Source organism: Odontesthes bonariensis, chromosome 21 (assembly GCF_027942865.1).
Source record: "Odontesthes bonariensis isolate fOdoBon6 chromosome 21, fOdoBon6.hap1, whole genome shotgun sequence".
In the NCBI taxonomy this organism is placed as follows: Eukaryota; Metazoa; Chordata; class Actinopteri; order Atheriniformes; family Atherinopsidae; genus Odontesthes; species Odontesthes bonariensis.
Genome location: NC_134526.1, coordinates 28,494,548 through 28,516,033, shown reverse-complemented (window position 1 = coordinate 28,516,033; position 21,486 = coordinate 28,494,548). Strand labels below are relative to the sequence as shown.

Genomic DNA, 21,486 nt, shown 5'->3' with positions numbered 1-21,486 from the left:
CTGGTGACTCAACCACTGGACTCGCTGCTGTTTGTGTGTATGTGTGTGTATATATCTTCAAGTATGTGTGTTTTAGTGTCCACCCACGCATGATGAGTCACCCATTTCTCAGCAGGGAGCACAGCAACACTCCCTATATATAGCCACTTCAGAAAATGTATGTGTGTGTGGTTGCAGTGCTCACACAAACCTTGATATCTCACACACATGCACATGCACACACACTGAGGGGGTTGGTGATGAGGTAGATTTTCAGTCAGTTGGGCTGTGGCGGCAGCAGTTTTTTTATCAATCAGCCAACATGTCAAACAATCCAGATTTTTATGAATGAAAAACAATTTCTAATTATAGTCATTTCTTTTTGTGTGTGTGATGACAGAGAAGCAGACAGAAGGGCTTTTGGTGTTAATCGTAGTGTCTTTTTTTTCTTTTCTTTCTTTCATGCACACATACACAAACACACACCCTCCTCCTTCTCCGCAGTGAATGTGGATGATTTCTGAATCATCCTGCAATGAATCATAACATTTCTCTCTCCTTCTCTCCCCGTCCCAGAATTCCTTGCAGCAGCTGGGTGTGTTCCAGTCCTCGTTGCCCCACAGACCTCTGGGTAGAGCGAAGTCCTCTCCTGCAGCCACTGTCAATCCCATCAAACACCTCTTCACCACTGGTTAGTTTTTGCGAGTGCACGTCTGATTTCTGAATGGATAATGTTTGAAAGTGTCAGTCCACCTACCGTAAGCCTCCATGCTTGTTGCCTAGCAACAGGGAGCTGAGTGTTTTGTCTTCAGTAGCAAATTTTCTGTTTTATATTTTTCACTTCTTTAAGTTTTCACTTCTTTTAAATGTTTTCTTTTTCCAAAGTTATTTTCTCTTTCCTGTATAATACAAGAATTATAAACTTTTTAAAAGCAAAATGTAGGGGCACGGTCAAATGATATTTTTTGCTTAAGAATATTACTGAGTGAAATGGCCAAAAAGTATCTAAGTAGCAGTCATGATGAGAGCCAATCATATCTTCTTTTAGCATTTCCTTAAGCATAAGAAACCTTCATGAAAGGATCATTCACTTGATTGACACTTGATTATTCTCATGCAGTTGTACTATTTGGGATTTGTAAAAATATTTCCCTTTTGTGGCTTTTACCTCTGTTTTTTAAATGAACCTAATTTGAAATGACCAACCATGGTAAAGAATAATTCATATTAATCTTATCTGTATCAGACGTATATAATGTAGCCTCTTTTAGTGCGTTTATTGTAGAATTTTTCCTAAAGACTTACATCTTACTGTAAGTGTGCTCAAATTCTTGTTGCTTCCACCTCACCAATCCTATGGATTATTTTCCCTCGAATTCTTGTTGTTTTTATAACAAAGTCCAGGGAAAGTGTTTAGAAAAGTTTTTTTCTTTTTCCTTTTTTTTCCCCTAACCACACTGGGTTTGCAGCACTCCCCATAAGGGTTAATCAAATGCTGCAGAATATATTGCATTTCCTAGAGCTGTGACCCTAGTGCATGTAACATGGTTGCTGTTGTACTGACCTCAGCTCCTGCTTGGCAGCATCAGTTTAGTTTGGGGATGGTGCATAAATATTATTTTCAAAAGCAAAAATCCATGATACTGCACATTTTGCAAAATAAATTTCCAAAAATGGGATTTTATGCAAAAACTTTGAGCGGCTACATCCCCTCTGATTTTAATGGAATGTCTCTACCTGGAGGTATTGTTTGATCTGACAAAATAAGAAAGACAAAAGAATGACTTTATCAGTTAAGAGTTAAGTTAAAAGAGAATGAATAGAAGAAATATTTTGTTAAACACCGTTACAGATGTTGTAGATGTAGGTACATATTTTACTTGAAGCTACTGACACCTTGTGGAGCCTTTGTGGTACTACAACTCATCTTCTGTTTTTACGGTCATCGCCCTTATTTCTAGAGAAATTATTACCAACATCTAATGTGTAGTTTTTCCTTTTGCCATCATTCTGTTGGTTGTTGTGTTTCTCAGCAATATTCCGCAAAAAATTTTGTGTCTTTCTTTCTTTTTCTTCAAGAAACATTACATGATAGACATGGTGTCTGTTTTTTTTCTTTCTCCTCCAGGTCTTGTGTATGACAGTCTGATGCTGAAGCATCAGTGTGTGTGTGGAAATGCTCACATTCATCCTGAGCATGCTGGGAGAGTCCAGAGCATCTGGTCCAGACTGCAAGAGACTGGCTTGCTGGGCCGCTGCGAGGTACACACACAAGCGCACACATGAAAGTTTGCAAACAGTAACTTTCGTATGCATGCAAGAGCTACTCCCCTGTGAAAACTAAACATATGCTCACACCCTAACAAAGTCTTTGTTTCTGTCTGAATGTGTGTGCAGAGAATTCGTGGGCGGAAAGCATCTTTGGATGAGATCCAGTCGGTCCATTCAGAGTTCCACACTCTGCTGTATGGAACCAGTCCGCTCAATCGGCACAAACTGGATCACAAGAAGCTTCTGGGTAACTGTTGGTCTATACTCACTGTTAGTCAAAAACTAAAAGCAATTTTTTCTAGCTGCCATTTTATATGTTTGTCTCACTTTGCTTTTAATCTATTATCCAATAAGCATTTTGGAGCTTCATTCGTCTCCATCTTTGTTACTATAATTATAGATGTTGTCAGTTGCAAGATTAGTGGAGGGGGCTGGTTTTATCAGTCTGAAAAATCGCTTGTAAGCAAAGATTGTTCCTCATGGTTTTAGCCCACAGGATGGTTTGGAGTTCGGTTGGATGTCATTTAGTGTCCACCGAGTTGTTTTTCTGTTATTACAGCTAAAACCTCTATCAGTACTTTTATTTTTAGTTCATGTAGTTATTTCAAATGAAAACCTTTTAGTACGTAGGCACTCCTGCTTGTCTGTAATGGGTTTTAATGAATCACAATTCACATGCCACAGAAATCTGCTCTGAGAGTTTTTTGGTCTTTTTTAAATTTTTATTTTAGGTCCAATCAGTCAGAAGATGTACGCTGTTCTTCCCTGCGGAGGAATAGGGGTGAGACTCTCTCACACTTGCACGTCTGTGTTTATCTGTCCGTAAGCCCTGACCTGAGCTCTGTGTGCCCCCCCCGCGCAGGTGGACAGTGACACTGTGTGGAATGAGATGCACTCATCAGCGGCGGTCCGCATGGCGGTGGGTTCAGTCATTGAGCTGGCCTTCAAAGTGGCTTCAGGGGAGCTGAAGGTAACATGTAAAAATGCTCATAAGTGATCTGTAAGTACAGAGGTCATAAACTGTGTGCCCTCCATTCTGAGAGTCTGTTTTTGTTTCTAGAATGGCTTTGCAGTCGTGCGTCCACCAGGTCACCATGCCGAGGAATCCACAGCAATGTCAGTACTTCGATCAGCTTATTCTTACAGAATGATAACCTATATCTGGGTTATGACAGAATTTCAGATGTATTTGTCTGTGTCCTGATTGGTTGCAGGGGGTTTTGTTTCTTCAATTCAGTCGCCATCACTGCTAAACTGCTGCAACAGAAACTTGGAGTGGGCAAGATCCTCATTATGGATTGGGTAAGTATCACAGAAACACACACACGCCGACAGAAACACCATCACTAAAGCTGACATTACATTGACTTACATTTATTTTTATTTACTTAAATATTTCATTTATGAAGGTCCCATAACAAGCTTATTTACAGGTTCGTATTAGTTTACTGACCATCAACTGAAAATATGTACAGGCTAATTTTCCATCATGAAGTGCTTTCACTTCTAATGCTGAACATGTCCTGCTGTCTATTTTGACTTTTAAAACAAGGAAGAGGGAAAATTATTTGGAAGAATCAAAAGCCAGTTTCTCTACCCTTCATCCAGCTCAGTAAAACTGCTGCTGTTCTTCTTCAAAGGCAGGAAGAAAACATATTATTTGTGGGATAACAGCTTGCTTGGCAGTTTATTAAAACACTCATATTTACACTAAGTGAGGGAAGAGTTTTATTTTTTTTATTTTCAGTTAGACTATTCCATCTAAAGGAAATATTCAGGAGGGGTTTTTCATTCTTAAACAGTTTAAACAGTGCCCCAACAGCTGACTAACTTTATATCTGTTTGTTGAGGCTACCTAATTATTTGATTAAATTCTATTAAATAAAATTAAATAATACTTTACGAATCCCCAGAGAAATTATATTATTGCAGTATTAATCATTTTTAAAAACATGCCATCGTTATTGATAATATAACGTAAAATATAATAATAGTTGAATAGTACAATATAAATCAGCTGACAAACATGTAGAAAGTTAAAGTGTAGCAGAGAGGCAGATGTGGTAAAAATTGTCAGAGGCTATCAATGGCTTGGGGTGCTGTTTTTGTTGCTTGGCAACAACTTACCTGATCAGTGCACATTAGGATCAGCAGGTAACACAGTTGAATTCTCTCAGTAGAGGTGATCTCACACTTCCCATGATGATAAAGGAAATGAATGGTTTAAACTTCCTCCTCTTTTTTTCTCCATTTTGTTCCTGCTCTGCATCCTAGACATCTCCTGTTCAACATCTTGATTTGGGATCTTATTCCAGGTCAAAATTCCAAAATTGCCGGAGTTACCAGAAGAAGAAGCGCACAGCATCCAAACCATCACAGAAATATGTTTCAGAAATCTTAAGAGGATACAAAGAAAGACACAGAAAGTTCAGAACTACTGCAGTAGGCTGCCGGCCTCTAGGGCGGCGCCGTTCTGGAATCGAAATCATTGTCAGTCCATAATTTTGTGCAGGTCCAGAAAATAAATGAGAATAAGATGTAGACTTATTCCAGTGTGTTCACTGTGTCTGTATCAGAGCATCTCACTGACATTGTCTCTGATTCCACTGTGACCTGTCATGGCAGGACATTCACCATGGCAACGGCACCCAGCAGGCCTTCTACAATGACCCCAACGTCCTTTACATCTCCCTCCATCGTTATGATGATGGAAACTTCTTCCCTGGCAGCGGAGCACCTGAGGAGGTACAAACACACACAGGTCTTTCTGTAATGGTTAAGTTATTCAGTAATGCATACTCAAATGTGACATTTCTACACTGTGGGATATGTTGGGGCAGGTAATACACCTTCAAGCAGCCGCCTGATAGTTATGTGTGGTTGTATGGTAGGTTAAGGCACTGTATGAGTAGAATAGAATAAAGTATTTTCTATTCTACTTAAGAAACAACTCCACTATTTAGCTTATCAACATTAGCTAATTTCACTTCAATAATACTTTATTAATCCCTGAAGGGTAAATATGTTGTTGCAGTATGAATTGGTGTTATAGATAGACAACAAGTTAAAAAAAAAAAGCTTAAGTGTAACTGATATAGAGATGTGGTTGAAATATTCAGAGATTGCCACGAATGGATCGTACTGTTGTTTTTGTGGCTTGACAACTACAAAGGTGATGATGTCACACACAGTGTCAGCCGGTAGCACAAGTGAACTTGTTTGCAGCCTGAAAGTTAACTAATGAGCCTTACATTGTCTTGGTGAAGAAAATATTTTTTTTTAATCATTATCGCTGCACCCTCGTCAGCGTTCCAAGTTCGTCCTTTTTATCTGCCAGAAGAAAATGATTCAAACTCCTCCCTCCTCTTTTCTCTGTTTTTTTCCTGCTCTGCATCGTATAAATTTCTTCTATAGCTTATCTGCAATTTTGGGACTTATTCCTGATAGTACAAGGGTAGCTGCTCCCACATGTAAACAACTTTCCACAATAAATGCAACAAACAGTGAGAATTAGCAGCAGAGATCATACAAAGCAGTGCAGAAGAATATTTAAGGAATAATACGTTTTTCTTTTCATTTTTCACAAAAAAATAAAAGTTTGTTAGTAAATCTCAATAAGAGACAAAGAATTGGAACACATGTTAAACTTTATAACACAGATAATGCATTACCTGTGTTATAAAGTAAAATGAATGTGGTTCAACCAATGATTACTGAGTAAAGAGTGACTTAGTGCTCCTGTCCCATGGTATTTTTCAAATGTAATGTATTTCAAACCCACCATATGAGTTATCTGGTGTATCAACGTATAATAATTAGCCAGATTGTTGTGGTTTAGAGGAAATATGTGGCATCAACAGCAGCTGGTGCGATTTTAATTCAAGATGATCTCTGGTAATCTCTGTTTGATTTTGATTACTTTCAAGAAAGTGTCCTTCTACCCCCAATAGACATGCTAACACGAGTACCAAATTATTTCATATTTATATGCACATGCAGATACAAAAAAAAACCCAATGACACTCCACAATAACATTTTTTGGTAATTTAGCAATTCCTGACTTTCCTTTTCTCGGTGCAGGTGGGATCAGGTGCAGGTGTTGGCTTTAACGTGAACATAGCGTGGACTGGAGGAGTGGAGCCCCCTATGGGTGATGTGGAGTACCTCACTGCCTTTAGGTAAACAGTTGGCTGTATTTGAAAGTGCCTTTCTATGAAAAGAGTACGGATCTGAACAATCCACCTGCATCTCTGCAGAAAAAAAGTTAAGCCACAAACAGAAATACTTGAAAAACTCTGTTAGATTTGCAGTGATGTGATGTAGGAAAGTGATGAATCTGGTTCCTGTGAGTCATCAGATTGGAGGGAAACAAATTTGTAATTTGTGTCTGCAAGTTTAGATCTGTAGGCTTGTTCATTTTCTTTTTAATCCCTGCAAAATTTAGTTTGCAAATTAGTGCATTTGGAATTTACAATTTGTGTGATAAATATATATATATATATATATATATATCTCAAAAGAAACAGGTGTGCCCCAAAGCAGAAAGGTGATTCTGGCAAAGTGCAGTGTGTGCTGTGATTTCAGAGACTGCATGTGCTCCTTTACATTTGGCAGGTGTATGAGCCGGCCAGAAGTGATGACAAGCAGCGAGGGAACAGTTTATTTCTTAAAAGAAAGGAAAAACTTCCTAAAATGACCATGATGTGTTTGAGCAAACAGGGTTTATTGCATCAGAAGATAAATATGTATGCGGCACAGAAGAAAAAAAAATGTAGGAAAGGAACATGTTCAGCAGAGTCGCTGACTTTATCCTGTTGTGTCCGTACCGACTGTATGATCAAGGTGGAACTATGTGCCGCTTGTGCTGCTGGATACCTCGTTTAAAAGGTGTCCAGACTCCGCTTGATCCGCACACCATTTGTCGTGCCGGCACAGGCCCAGTGACGGGTTAGAAGTGGGAGATTCTGCCCTCTTTTTCTTGAAACCAGCCTGTTTCTCTTGTAACATTCTGTGTGCAAAACATTCTTGACTGTAAACATGATAAAAGACTATGCGCACACATGTGTGTAATCCTGCTGTGCAGCTTGTAAAAGTTCAGGTCAAAACTAAAGATGCAAACTTGGGGTTTCAAACTCACAGACCATACGGCTTATGTGCACAGAATATAAATGCTAATCGGTGCTGTCAGAAAATGTGATTAACTATTAACTAGCTATTAACTTCCCCTGCCTTTGTTTGTAGGAGTGTGGTAATGCCCATCGCCCAGCAGTTCAGTCCAGATGTGGTCCTGGTGTCCGCGGGCTTCGATGCAGTGGAGGGTCATCAGTCTCCTCTGGGCGGCTACAATGTTTCTGCCAAGTGTGAGTGCAGCATTGTTACCGTGGTGATCTCAGTGACGTGGTTCTTTAAGTGGTGTTTCTTAACTGAAAATGTGTGTCGGCAGGTTTTGGTCAGTTAACGCAGCTGCTAATGGGTCTGGCAGGTGGGCGGGTTGTCATGGCGCTGGAGGGTGGTCATGACCTCACTGCTATCTGTGATGCATCTGAGGCCTGCGTCTCTGCGCTCCTGGGAGACCCGGTGAGAGACGGATTCAACTCCTCAACAGTGATTATTAGTATTTTCAGTGAATATGCCTCACTGCAGCTAATCCAGCAGCATTCTGTTGTTCAGTCAGTAAATTCATGAAGCCATGAGTAGCTTAGTGATGAGCACAGTGTTTAACTGGATCCATTTCTGTTATCACACTCTCCCTCTCTGTCTCTCTCAGTGCGACTCTGTGTTTCAGTGGCCTCAAGAGAAGCCGTGTCCCAAAGCCTGCGCCTCACTGGAGACCGTGATAGAGATCCAGAGTAAGAAGCTTCTACCCCAACAGCACATACACACATTTCACCCGCATGTTTTCTTATTCCCAGTTACACTTCTGTGACGCTCTCTGTCCCATCAGGTAAACACTGGTCTTGTCTCCAGAGTTTGACTCAGACCAGCGGTCACTCGCTATTGGATGGGCCCCTTGGAGCTCAGGGCCAATCAGAGAAGGACGAGGCAGAAACGGTCAGCGCCATGGCCTCCCTCAGTGTTGATGTGGAGCAGCCAGGCTCTGTTCCGGAAGACACAGAAACCAGAAGGTCAGCAGTGCACTGTAACATGACAACATGAGGCCAAGAAATTTATTATTAGTTCAGTGTTTCCCGCAGCGCATTATAGTTAAGGCGGCTGCCTCAGCAAACTCGCACTGCCGCCTTGCCAACGTTCCCCCAAAAAAAAAAAAAAAAAAAAAAAAAAATATTTTGTTTTATTTTTTTTTTAAACCGAAGTAATAATGCTTTGCCAGGCTCAGACATTAAAAGACAGGCTAAGCAATTTCCTGCGGGAAACACTGTAGTTTATTACAAGAGTCAGACCACTGTTCGCTCCATCAAAAACTGAGTTGGGTTTGAATGAATAGGAAATTAAATGTTAGTCTGATAGATTTCAACAAACAATTTAGCAAATTAGACTAAACATGAGACTGAGTGGCATAAGTTACTTCCAAAGATTCTTTGGCAGAAACAGAGTGGGCTTGATGAGGATCAAATGGGGACTTTTATTTGCCTTGTCATAACAAAACGGACGGCATAAAGAAGTCTGCACAAAGCATCACACATGACCTGTGACGATGACATTTACATCACTTGGACCTTCTTCTCAAATATGCAGATTCTGTCAGCAAGAGGCTAGATTTTAATACCAGACGCTTTAGGCTCTGGTCTGGTTTTAGTTGAAGTTTGGAAGCTATACTTGGGTGAGCTCTGCCTACATGTAGGTGAATGCATACATGTGGAGAGCAAAAGAAGCAGCATGCATTTACTGCAAAAACCATCAGTTATCAACTGACGACAGTGCAGCTGTTTAATATCTTTTTAAAATGTGTGTTCAAATAATGACGGAACAAAGAACACTAAGCAAGATCTGCTGGTTCAACATGTAGTCACAAAGCTTTTGACATCGCTTCCAGAGGCTGAGTCATCAGATGGTAGTAATGGATCCTCACATTGCTCTGACCTTAGATGACCCTCACATACTCATAGATGCAGAAAAATTGGAAAAAGTTTTGTAATACTTCATACTCAACAACTACATTTATGGAATAAGATATTAAATTATATTATATTTTACTCTGCATAGTAATGGAACCATGTGTCACTGTTGAATGAGCTTGTTACTGGATACGTGTAGCCTCTCACTGTGGGAAGGTGGAGTTGGATCACTTCCAAGTCAACCATCTTGTTACATAAGAAGTCGCTTCGACTTCCAAGACATGTTCTGGTAAAAGGGAAAAAAAGTCTAAACCTAGCTCAGCTGGTCAGGTTGGTGTGTCTTTCCTTTATTACCCCATTTTATCTTTTTTGTTGTTGTTGTTTAGATCTCAAGGCTATCAGTGAATATAAATGTATTGTTCGGAAGTGTGTTTGTGTGTGGATGTTTTGCTGCTTGTGTTTGTCAAACCTAATCAGCTAATCTTACAGCTGAGCAGCTAACGTAACGTATTCATCTCACAACGTAACTCAATACAAGTCAGATTTATTTTTTTAAAATCATCCATGACTTTAATAAGACCAACAGACTTCTAACTTCTAGAATGATGTGAATAATTTAAGATTGCTGTGTGACTTTTTCATCCTTTCTGGGTTTCTAACTCAACAAAGACATGTGGTTCCATCCATATCCAGCACAGTTTTATGACAGCTCTTAACCTTACAAACTACAAGTTTATGACAAACACACCACTTAATGATATATCTGGATTTACTGAGATCAAACACACACATAATAGATCAAATTAAAGAGTTGCTTTATGGCTACAAGATGTCCGACTTCGAAGTAGGTGCTTTTTTGTTTTTCTGTATGTAACAACTCCAGTCTACGATTTGACAGCAGTAACACACTCAAAAAGGAAAGGGAAAGGAAAAAGTTAAGAGAAAGAAAGTTATAGAATATAAAAGTAAGATTTCCTCTGTAGTCGTGTCATAAAGTTAAGCACCTCAGCAGTTTATGAAACAATACTGAACATTAGCTGACATTAGTGATTATCTTGACATATCAGCTCAACAAATACTGTATCAGTATAGCTCTTATTCTTGATCCATCGTGTTATTTAAGTGCATGAAAATGTTAATATAAAAAAAGAGTACAAACCTTTGTGAAACAAGGTGTCATCTCTTTTTTGCTGTTGTTGTTTTTGTATTAATTACATTGCATCTGTTAAGCCATGAATCTCTGTAATGTGACGTTTGATGTTGAACCGTCAGCAGGTCGACAGAGGAGCCGATGGAGGAAGAGCCAGTCTTGTAAGAAGAGCTCAGATGAGAAGCACACAAACACCTTCACCTCCTTCTTGCACCTCCTCGCCCTCTTCCTTTCTCTCTTCCTCCGCAGAGTGTGCGCACACGCACACGCTTACACACAGAGTGGAATTGTGTTGTTGTGGAGGACTTCGATTGGCTGAGAACTTAACGGAGGCAGGCAAAGGTGAGTCCTGTGAGAAACTTGGATGCACCTCTTTTCCTCTGGTTCATCCACCCAAGGAGGAGCAGACGACTTGTTAGCATCTCCATGGAAACCAGAGGTGGGAGAGCGTCAGCAAGGATGCATTTCTGGTACCCTTGTATACTTCACCACCTGTACACAGCACCACTGAACTCTCTTTTCCACCCTCCATTTATTCTGCTTTTTCGTTCATCCCTACTCCTCTGTTTCCACTGAGGGAAGCTGGCGCCGGAAAAGACGAACTTCTGCCTGCTCTAAATGTCAGACAGCAAGCTGACGACTGGTCTTCTTGCGTGTCGGTGCATCACAGACAGGCCAAGCAACGCATAGTTGAGAGTGAAGAGCTTTTAAAATGAGCAGAGGAGGAACTCTGTGCCTTTTTTTCTGTCCACAGAAAGAAACCGTCCAATCAGAAACCACGAATCACTGCCGCAGCACCTCAGCAAACCAAGCAGCCCATCAGGACTAAAGAAATACACTGATGCGCACACAGCCATACACACACGCGCACACACACACACTGCTGCTGTTGTTTTTGAGTCTTTGTTTCTTCATCTGGATGCCTTAGTTTGTCCTAATGTCACCGTTTAGCAACCTCGAGTGAGATGGAGAGCATCATGAGGGCTGATATGTATATACTTTTTGTTCACCAACTAATAATTGCATTTTCTTTCACATCTGACAGTAGTATTGGCAAGTATTCCTGACATACTGATATGGTTTTTTTTTCTTTTTTGAGGGAAGAAAAGCCTCTAAAGTCATCACTACTAGCTAGTAAACTGCTCCGTTAAATGTTCAGAGTAACATTGAAATAATATTGAGTCAGACTTTGATGGATTCTAATGGAAGCATCGCAGGATCAGTTCAGCTTTACCAGCATTCATCGTTTTAAACATGGTAGTGAAAAATCCACCACCACCCAGTAGTCCTCTATCTCTCTGTCGTTTGTTTTGGCTGAGTCATGTGACCTAACCCCCAACTATTTTTTCTTTTGAAGGGGATTGTTGAATTGTGGCGCGTTTTCAAAATGCCACAACCACGACTTTATTTTCTTTTCGTTAATTGTAATATTTCCTCTTTGGTGTAAATACTGTCCGCTGTTGGCCATGGCCATGTCACAGCTGATGGAGTGTGGTCACTTTTCTATTACTGTACATACATACATGTATAAAACACAACATACTTTCTCTTTTTTTTGTATAAAAAGCAAAAATGATATTATATATAATGTGTAAACAGTGTTTTATCCAATCAGATTGGATTTCTGAATATATTCTGTTCGAAGAGTAGATGTTTTCAGGGTTTGGCTGTTTGACAGGAAATAAGCACAGGGTTTGATGGCATCAGCCTTTGCCGCAGCCTGCTGGTTTGTTTGATTGTTTACAAAGGCTGAGGGTGGCTGGTTATTGTAGTTGTTTTCAGAGGGGAGCAGTGAGCTGCAGTTCCTCTGGCAGGACCAGCGCTGCACTGCCCTCCTCAGGTAAACTGCAGCACCTACAGACAGGAGATATTTAATTCAAAGGTCATGACTGGTTAAATAGGTTGGTCCAGTGACTATTTGTTTTGTGTCCCAGCAGGGTTATAGGTTGCTGCTTCATGGCTTATGACATTCATGAGCCCTGGCTGCCTCGCTATACATTGTGGTCCTGAATCACCAGCTCTGACAACTCTGACACTTTTTTACTGAGTGACTCATTAGCTTTGATTCAGGAACAGCAGACTGCTCGACAGCCACTGAGTGGATCGTACAATTTTATTACAGCAAGAGTGTTGAAAACTCACAGGCTGACTCACAGGCTGATTTCTTACTGAGGCGGAAAAAACACGTGATTTAACTTTTATCTTTACAGTCATATGTATGATCCAAGATGGCGCAGGGAGGTAGCAGCATCCTCAGGACGCTGACTGAGGCCGCCAAGCAGCACTTGTTTATTTGTTTTTGAATTTACATTTTGGAGCTTAAAGTTTGGCATTTGTCCATTGCCATCGTTTTTAGGTATAAGTCATTTGGACAAGACGGTGAGGTGCAAAATGATCAGCTAATGCCAACACTTCCAGCTACCGTGGTCAGCAGGTTCCATCTGTAATTATTTTAACTGTGATGTTGATTGGATGCTAAACTACTCTTGCCAAAACAGTTTGGGAAAATGTGCCAAGATTTGGGTTGTACTGTAAAGATGCAGCTATATTCTGAGATAGCATAGTAAGTACATTCAAACTGGAGACTATATGGATCATAATACCAAACTTTACTTACCAAAAACTGAATGCTGGGATTTGTTAGGGGTCTGTTTAAAAGTAAGACCACCTGGTCTTAACTCCAGCAAACCTAAAACTTGTAACAACAACTTAAACACAATTCTTTGGTGAAAAAAAAACTTTATCAGCTACACTGCTGATGGTGGTTGGCTTTCGCTCCCTTTTGACTCTCAAACTAAAAAATAACAATAAAGTGATGACAGAGCACTTGCATCTCACCTGCTGAGGTTGATGGAGTAAACGAGTTCATTCATCCAGAACATATGAGTTCATTTGTCTTTGTGATATTCACTCCTAATAGCTCTGTTTTGGTGATGGGCGGAAGGCAAAGAGAAGGTTTTCAAGCTTTTTAGTTAGGAACCGTTTTCTCTTGCAGCAGAGATCAGCAAAGGCGCTGTCAGACAGAATTTGAATGATCTGTATTTTGTATTGGTCTGCTGCTGACTGCAGCTGTCCACCTGGTTTCTCATTAACTTTTGAACAGAAATGCTAGTCAGTAATGTATCTTGAGAAATACAGCAAGCACTGCTTATCACAATTCAGAGAACATGCAACAACAGTATCTCCAAAAATAGCTTATAACAGCCTTAACAATCAACACAAATTCGGCATCCACACAGTGAATGCACAGTATGCAGTTTGGACCGGTGCTAATGAGCTGCCAGCCAGGAGACGATAACAGGACTGCAGTCGCTTTGTTCCATAAGATAATCTTCACAAGTCAGCATTGCTTGATCGGTCAAATGGTAACGGTTAACTTTTGTAAACGCAAACTTTAACATCAGCACTATGGACACTTATTTCAGAGATGTTTCTGACTTTTTGCAGTTCTAGTAGCAGTCATATTTGGCAGCGCAGCTCTGTGTTGGAACGTCGTGGCTCTGGAAACGGCTGTAATCGCAACGCTTAAAATGGATGAATGTCGTATTAAGGTTTGTTTAATCTCACAGAACTAAAAGCGAACTCCATGCACATAGCCTTCAGAACCACAGCTCAAATAGGATGACTACTTATGGTGGGGTTTTGCTTGGCATCCTTAAATCTCTGCAGTGGTTTTTCTCAAACTGACGGAAGCAAAGCTTCAAAACTGGACCACACCACTGTCCACATCTGTCAGAAACATCAAGAAACTAACTCTGCTGGACACAAACTTCAACTCACTTAATTCTATTTCCCATGATCCCCAACTCTGGGTATCACCTGTTCAAAGCAATACCAGTGATCGCACTGCAGAGTAAAAAGGGGGGACTCCAGTGTCCAGCTTCAGCATCACTGCTTACATCACTCATGGAGCTCCCTCCTCATTCATAGATACTGCATGTGGTTGAATGCAGCTTGTACTATCTGTCAGGTCAAATGGATAGATGATTGATCTTATTCGTCCGGTTTCCAGGCACGAGTCCAGTCTTTTTTTAATGTCAACAGTAAGGCAATTTTATCCATTCAACCTGCAGTCAGTGATGAAGCACCTGGCTTTAGGGTGTGGTGCTGTAGAGTTAGTGGTTGAGCTGGAAGGAATGGGAAAGAAAAATGACCCATCAAATAGGATGGGGCTGGATGTTTTTGAAAGCAGAGCTCCACCGGAGCTCAAAAGCACAAAAGGACCGAAACAAGTCACCGAGGTGTGGACGAGCAAGCAGCAACTACCACCACTGTCAGTGTGGTTCTTCAGCCCGCAGTGACATGCCTTAATTGTTTCCTCCTACATTTTAGGAGACTTTGGCTGTATCTTTTGGCCTCTACAGGAACTGCGGCCTAAAATGTGAAGGATCACAGCTGGTTTATTAAAACTTGGGTCTTAGGTTGCAGTTCTGTAAATATTAAGATGTGCTAAACAAGAGCTTTGTATTCTAAGAAACTGGATAATGTTTGTTCATAAAAGTGAAGTATTTTATTTTGGTATGTTCTAAAATTGTTAATGTACAGATCCTTACATCATGTAGGGCTATAGAATGTTTTTTTCCACAGATTTGTCACGAAATATTAAATCAAGATCTAGCTCTCGTAATTAGGAGACGTACCCCAACTGCTGTCCATGCACATTTTCTCTTAAAAATTTGCCACAATTTCAGTCATTTTACCAACTAATATTGCTTGTTAGTTCATTTGCTCCCAGTAGTTTTTGGTTTTAGACCTAAAACTGAAGTATTCTCACATGACATTTTGTCTGTTTGGAAATGCAAATTCACCCAACTGGAGAATCAGCCCCTCAATCCCTTAAAAGTTGTGCAAATGTGCATTAATGTGCTCAGGCTTTCATATTCTATGACATTTCGTCAACCTTAAACCTTGATTAAATCTAATTTAGGTTAGAACAGCTTAGACATCAATCCCACTGAGCGAGGCTGCATTACCAAGTGAGCAAAGCAGGACGTCGTCCAGGTTCCCAGAACACTCTGAAATGAACACTCCAACAATCTCCCCCACTGGGTGCGTGACTGGCCAGGTGTGCAGAGGAGAGATGTATGCATGACCTGAGCTTGTGTACTGCGTATGTGAACATGAGGATACAACACTCAGAACGTCTTTGAGAAAAGATTGTCCAAAAAAGATCAACAGCCTTTTACACCACTCGCCACCAACCCAACTGAATTTGACCTTTGAGGTGTTTACGTGCATTTCATAAAGTTTTATTAATTATTAAAGTCAGTATGACAATCTAATGATGAGGTTAAAGTTGGCCAAACAAACATGGTGGCCAAATGTATAGAAATTTGAACCAGTAAAAGGCTCCTTTAAGCATTGGTAGTTGCTGCTTGGTCACACGTACTATAAGCACAGATTGTGGACTAAAGCTCTCAGATTGTTTCACCCTCACTTCTGCAAAGACTTCGAGATTGTCCAGAACTCTAAAAATATAACACTAACCGGGTGGTGTTGTCAGGGCTCCTCCCAGGTCCACACATTCTAACTATTTTCTACATAAGTTGATACTGTATATTCCTTGATATGTTTGATACTGTGGTGTAACTGTAGTGTCCTGCTATGAAGCTGTGTGTGTGTGTGTGGGGGGGGGGGTATTTTGGGTGGGAAGTTCAGTCTCGGTTCCTTTGGCCTCATCCCGTTTTCAGGGGGACACGCTCTCTGTTACCCTTCTCTCGTCTGGCTCAGTTTTCAGAACAAGCCCTTTTCGTTGGAACTGATCACAAGCACATTCCAGACTCCTCTCCGTCTGTGCTGTCAATTTCTGCTTATTCTTTCCTGTTGCAACAATACCACCGTCTAGTTCTTGCAGACTCACATGTATATAAAGTGCATATATGTGTACACATGTGCAATACACGCTATTCAAGCAATCTATTACTGTGACTAATATTGATGATGATAATTGTCACTTTTTTTGGAAGTTTCAGCCTGTTTTTTCCTCCTCGTCTTGATTATGTTGCAGGAGCTTAAAAAGGGAAGGTGACTATTGTGATTCTTCATGGTTTAATTTTAGGGGTTAAAATTGTTTTTTAAATTTTTTTTGTTACTCACTGTAATGTTGTGACGTTTATCCTGATGATCTGTTTTCTTTTTGTTTGTTTTTTTTTAAGTGGGCTTGTTGTTAAATTTGTCTGGAAACTCAATAAAGCAATGCACAGACCCTTACAGCTGCCCGCACTCTTGTCATGTAGTTTGGCATTTAGGGCAAAAGGACTTGGTCTGTTGGCAAGTTTTAGAAGAGAAAACTGCATATTTACAATTTAGTAAAATAGAGATAGTAACACTAGACCCTTTGCCTCCCCTACAGTTATGGTATGCAACACAACTGTCACAAAAGCAAATCTCCGTGCAAGCCCTGCAAATGTACAGCCACACATATCAACTGTGAAGCCCACAAGAAGTCAGGCAACCATAAAGCAAAACTGTGTGCTGCGGGGCTGGGAACCAAAGTCGTTTAACTGCGGTGTCTCAGCCCCCAGACACTTTCAGGCACGGGCATGTGTATCACAAAATTCAATGTACCTTAGAACAAGTCAGAAGCAGATGGTTTTACTGTTCACAAACTTCTCTAGTGTTGCTTTAAAAAGTGTTTTATACTAACTAGTTGGACAGATTAACAAAGTGCAGACTAGTCGTAACCTGAATCTTATTTTCCAAAAAAGTCGAGATGCTTTTAAATTTAAAAAAAGTTTTAAATGCAAGAATGCAATGCACAAATCATAAAGCAATATTTAACTCGCTAAGGAACATGGAAAACGAGTTTTGAAAGTAATGCATTTTAACATTTCGTGAAAAATACGAGCTCATGTTGAATCCGATGGCAGCAACACGTCTCTAAAAATGGTTGGAAATGTAAATTATACTAAAAACAGCTGGAGGAACAAACTAGAGTCATTTGCTACAGTTCAGTAATGTGATTTTGAAATAAAAAGGAGCACCTTAGAGAGGCAGAGTCTCTCAGAAGGAAAGACGGGCAGGTTCAGCAATCTGCAAAATTTTTTTTATTTTTTTTAAATAACTTAAGAATAATCCACTTTCCTCAAATAATAAATTACACACATTCTGTCGCAGAAAAAATGTTTTTGTTATGTAAAATCAAATCTGCTTTAAATTGATAAAAAAATAAATGAATCACTGAATTCATCTAGATTTCATATATTTGCTTTCATTTTCACTACTGTGTTTTCTTTTAAATTTCTATTACTTTTTAGCCCCCTAAAAAAAAAGAAAACTCATCACCAAGACAATACTTTATCACTGAATTTATAAATATTTAGTGACAAGCTGAAAAAAGTTTGAACCGGACAGTTTGAAGAACGATGAAAAATCTCTTCTAAACAAATGGCAATGATCGGATTTCCAGGCTGTAAAGGAAATGAGCTAAAATCAAGGCCACCGTTTTCCACTGAGTAAAACACGCTGGATGTGAACTTGAACGTGGGCTCTAAGTCTCTGGCGCGTAGATCTTGATGAGGTGCTGCAGTTCAGTCGGAAATCTGGTGACGGGGCAGCAGCGGTTGGCTTTCACATATGTGAAAATGCAACGGTAACAGAAGACAAAGCCGGAGGTGGACAGCACTGTGGCGTTGGTACGCGGCTTCCGGCACAGCGGACAGCTCCGACTGTCAGTGCCCAGCTGGGCGTCCTCACTGTGGTCCTGCAGCAGGTGGAGGGGGGGTGGAGGAGCAGGTAGGGAGGTGAGGGTTTTCACTGTGCTCTGGTTGTCTGTGGAGTACCACCACTCCAGGAACTGTAGGAGGAAGACGCCCAGAGAGAGGGAGGTGGACAGGGATACGGCCATGCCCTTTGCGGCCTGTGACATCAGCCACCACACTCTCTGCAGCAGGCTGCAAACACAGGACACGACACACGTTAGCATCCGTCTTTTGCAGATCGCTCTGTAAATCCTGCTGCTCCATGATAAACAACTGTTACAGATGGCTCTCCGAGGTAACTTCTGAAAATATGAATCATGTCACTCTTTTCTTCCTAATTTTTCTCCGTTCAGGATTCATGAAGCCTTTCAGGTTTAGAAGAAGCTCCTCAACCCGGTGGCAATTGAACATGTCAGAGTCACATGCGAATGCCCGTTTTTCTTTTCAGATGATGACCTCACTAAGTTGGATTTAGTAATGTGAACTGCTGCCCGGACCAGCGGAAGATAATGGATGGATGGAACTGCTGCAGTCACGTCAACACACACAAACAACAAAGCATGGTTCATCTGACAGTTTGCTATTCACAAGAATCTGAGAGGTGGCATGATCGGATAAATATGAAAGCTGACGTGCTGCAACAGAGTTCTTTTAACACGTCTTCTGAACTAAAATAATAAGGGATTTACTGAGTTCAAAAGTATCTGAGCTGTAGCTGAAGATTCTGCTTTTCAACCACTGTTTTGTTTCACACAGTGTTGCGTTTTTGTTAGTTTGACAAAAAAATACACTCTGAAAGAACTTCCAAAGTGTTGTGTGTAGGTGCACTTTCTCTTCAGACAAACAGCTGCATGGAGACTGAGGGGTGAGAAACATTAACAGCGTGTCAGTGACTGAATGCTGTCACTTTAAACAGATCGATGAAGACGTTCATTTTAAGCTTCTTGTGTCTGAAAAGGACTTGAGGATTGTGCAACCCAGCTTTAGAGAAACTGTACAATTAGCTGCCTTTCTACTTGTTTCTACTTGTTTGGTTTGGACCCTTCAGCTTGAGCTAAATAACACACCTTAGTGTAAAAACATCAGACATTTACAGGAGCAGTAACAGGAAGTTGGGGCAGGCCGTTTCTCAGAGATGGAACAGTCGTGCTGCTGCTATATGTAACTGGTAATGAGCATAACGAATAAAAAAATAATTGTCGTTTTAATTGCAACTTTACAGTTTTGAATGAAATTGTTTAAGGGATTAAATCATTTGAAATCCTCGACATTGTGATATTGTTTACATCTTACCCAGAGCCCTAAAAATCTGTTTTTGGAGATGGTAACATCTAAATCACTTATATACACTGTAAAATCTAAAAAAGCATCGACTTCTTTTGCTTCTAGCAAAGAAATTAAAATGATGTACCTCCTGCCAGCTGGGTTGCCAGGGCTGCTGATTTTCCTCTCCATGTCACTGATGTCTCGAGTATTTAGTCGCGCCAGTCTGACGTTGGCGAGACACAGCAGGGGACTGTGAGTCCTGGTGACACCGAACACAAACAGCAGCTGCTGGCAGAAGATCCAGGCCTGCCATGCTGAGCTGACGTACGGGTACGCCGCCACAGCCGCCCGGTACAGCCTCTGGCTCCTGGTCTGCGCCAGCCGGATGGAGAAGTCCTCCTCATCCCTCTGCCGAGCCAGCGTCGCCTCCAGCTTGGCCCGCAGATACGGCACCAGGCACAGGAGAAGAAGAGAGCGCCAACGGAACTTCCTGTGCAGCCCCAGGCGGACAGAAAGTCCCAGCCCGCCGGAGACCCTCTTTAGGCCATAGAAGTTCTCAGAAAAGGAGGCGCTGCAGTGAAACAGGAAGTGGTTCTCGAGGAGGAGATCCAGCAACAGATAGAGCTCATCAAAACTTCTCCACAGAAAGCCAAAGCGGGACGGGTTGGATTCAGCCAGAACCTGCGAGAGTCACAGGGCTGTTATAGACAATCTTACTGTAACAGTCTTACCACAATCGTGGAGCCCAATAAGCTGCAGGTGGTTTTCATCAGGTGAAGAAGCAGCGCTCACCTTTACGGCGTGTCTCAGGGCAGGTCTGACCGCCTCCATCAGGGACTCCTGTGCCAGGACTTCAAAGATTGATGGCTGCTCATTGACAGCTGTGGAGGTGAGATGGGCTCCGGCCTCAGCCATGGCTGCAGCACGTGCACACCTACTGAACCGCTGCGTTCACACTGTATTCACATCACATCCATTTCAAACCGTCAATCCCAGGTGTTGTCTGAAAACACATTAGGATTTATTTTAAAGAAATAAAGAATGCAGTATTTTTCCTGTACTTAATTAAATGTGCACCCATTTCCATCTCCCATTCATTTACACCACAAGGACGAGGGTTCAAGTAGAAAATTGGCAAAAAACGGAGATCCCAACTCATTTACAGCACATGGCTCAAGCCAAGACAAAGTCGTACCTTTACTCTAAGGCGTCATTAAAATAGCAGCAGCTTTCAGGACTAAGTAAAGCGAAAATGTTTTTAAATGAGACTACTGCAATACGCAAAGCTACAGCTTTACAAATGTCTTTAATCTGTATAACAACAACAAACAGTGGGTTGTCGCACTCAGTCGAAACTCTTTCAACGCACCTTCCTCCTCTTGTTTTTAGCTGTGAGCTAGCAGCTCGGTGTCACTGAGCTCGCTTCAAACTCCGTCAGCATAACGTGGAGCTCGAACTGCGCGAGACGTTACAGCAATCTCACGGGGTTTGTTCATTTGCAGTTTATGTTCTTTAGCTGTTCCCGCGACCATGGATGTATTATACATCCATGCCCGCGACACGCACAGAGAGCACTGCACTTTACTCAACAGTCACTACTTCCGCACTCAGACGTTTGCCAACGTCTGTACAACGTCACAACGTACATGTACGTCCTCTTCAATCATAGGTCAGAGCTTTCTCTCTCGGTCGCCATCGTTCACTGTGAGGAGTGGCACAGTCCTTTTACAGACAGCCGTTCCACTTCCTATTCGCCCCATTGTAAAAAATTTGGCTGCAGTTCAGTTGATTTTCTCTGGGGGCGCTGGCGAGCGAGTGCAGAATGACCATTTTCCATAGGGCTGGCGCTAATAACTCAAAAAATGTCCCCGCTAGCGGCTGAAACCTGAAAATAATACTGTGATTTCTGACAGAGGGATGTGGATTTATATCGAAAGTACAATAACCTGGGAGTTATAGCTTTCTGTTTTCTTACAGGTCTGGCATTTGCGAGTCAGTATCCGCTAGCATCTAGCTAACGGAATCTGAAGAACGCACGGCTGATTACGACCGGAGCTTTACGGCACTCGTCCACTGTGCCAGAGTGCTAACCTGGTGCCGCTA

At 41.3% G+C, this 21,486-nt stretch overlaps 2 protein-coding genes across 11 annotated transcripts in view; one reads left to right on the top strand and one right to left on the bottom strand.

Annotated features, from left to right (window-relative positions):
• hdac5 (histone deacetylase 5) overlaps positions 1-16,627 on the top strand; it is a 52,943-nt gene extending 36,316 nt beyond the window's left edge. For 9 of the 10 annotated variants that reach the window (XM_075453568.1, XM_075453565.1, XM_075453564.1 and 6 more), the window contains 14 exons: positions 556-670; positions 2,108-2,241; positions 2,377-2,497; positions 2,982-3,031; positions 3,113-3,220; positions 3,311-3,366; positions 3,465-3,552; positions 4,876-4,995; positions 6,332-6,429; positions 7,493-7,611; positions 7,695-7,828; positions 8,019-8,100; positions 8,196-8,376; positions 10,540-16,627. In XM_075453568.1, the coding sequence (XP_075309683.1) occupies positions 556-670; positions 2,108-2,241; positions 2,377-2,497; positions 2,982-3,031; positions 3,113-3,220; positions 3,311-3,366; positions 3,465-3,552; positions 4,876-4,995; positions 6,332-6,429; positions 7,493-7,611; positions 7,695-7,828; positions 8,019-8,100; positions 8,196-8,376; positions 10,540-10,582 (1,449 nt within the window). In that variant the 3' untranslated portion in view covers positions 10,583-16,627. The remainder of the gene's footprint in view (positions 1-555; positions 671-2,107; positions 2,242-2,376; positions 2,498-2,981; positions 3,032-3,112; positions 3,221-3,310; positions 3,367-3,464; positions 3,553-4,875; positions 4,996-6,331; positions 6,430-7,492; positions 7,612-7,694; positions 7,829-8,018; positions 8,101-8,195; positions 8,377-10,539) is intronic. The other variant, XM_075453563.1, reaches the window with a different exon arrangement.
• On the bottom strand, positions 14,916-20,997 carry pex12 (peroxisomal biogenesis factor 12). Its single transcript, XM_075453572.1, has 4 exons — positions 20,753-20,997; positions 20,176-20,386; positions 19,529-20,064; positions 14,916-18,309 (listed from the first exon to the last, which is right to left on the bottom strand). The coding sequence occupies exons 2-4, from the start codon at positions 20,296-20,298 to the stop codon at positions 17,907-17,909; spliced, it is 1,062 nt and encodes a 353-aa protein (XP_075309687.1). The 5' UTR covers positions 20,299-20,386; positions 20,753-20,997; the 3' UTR covers positions 14,916-17,906.
• Between the last annotated feature and the right edge of the window lie 489 nt (positions 20,998-21,486).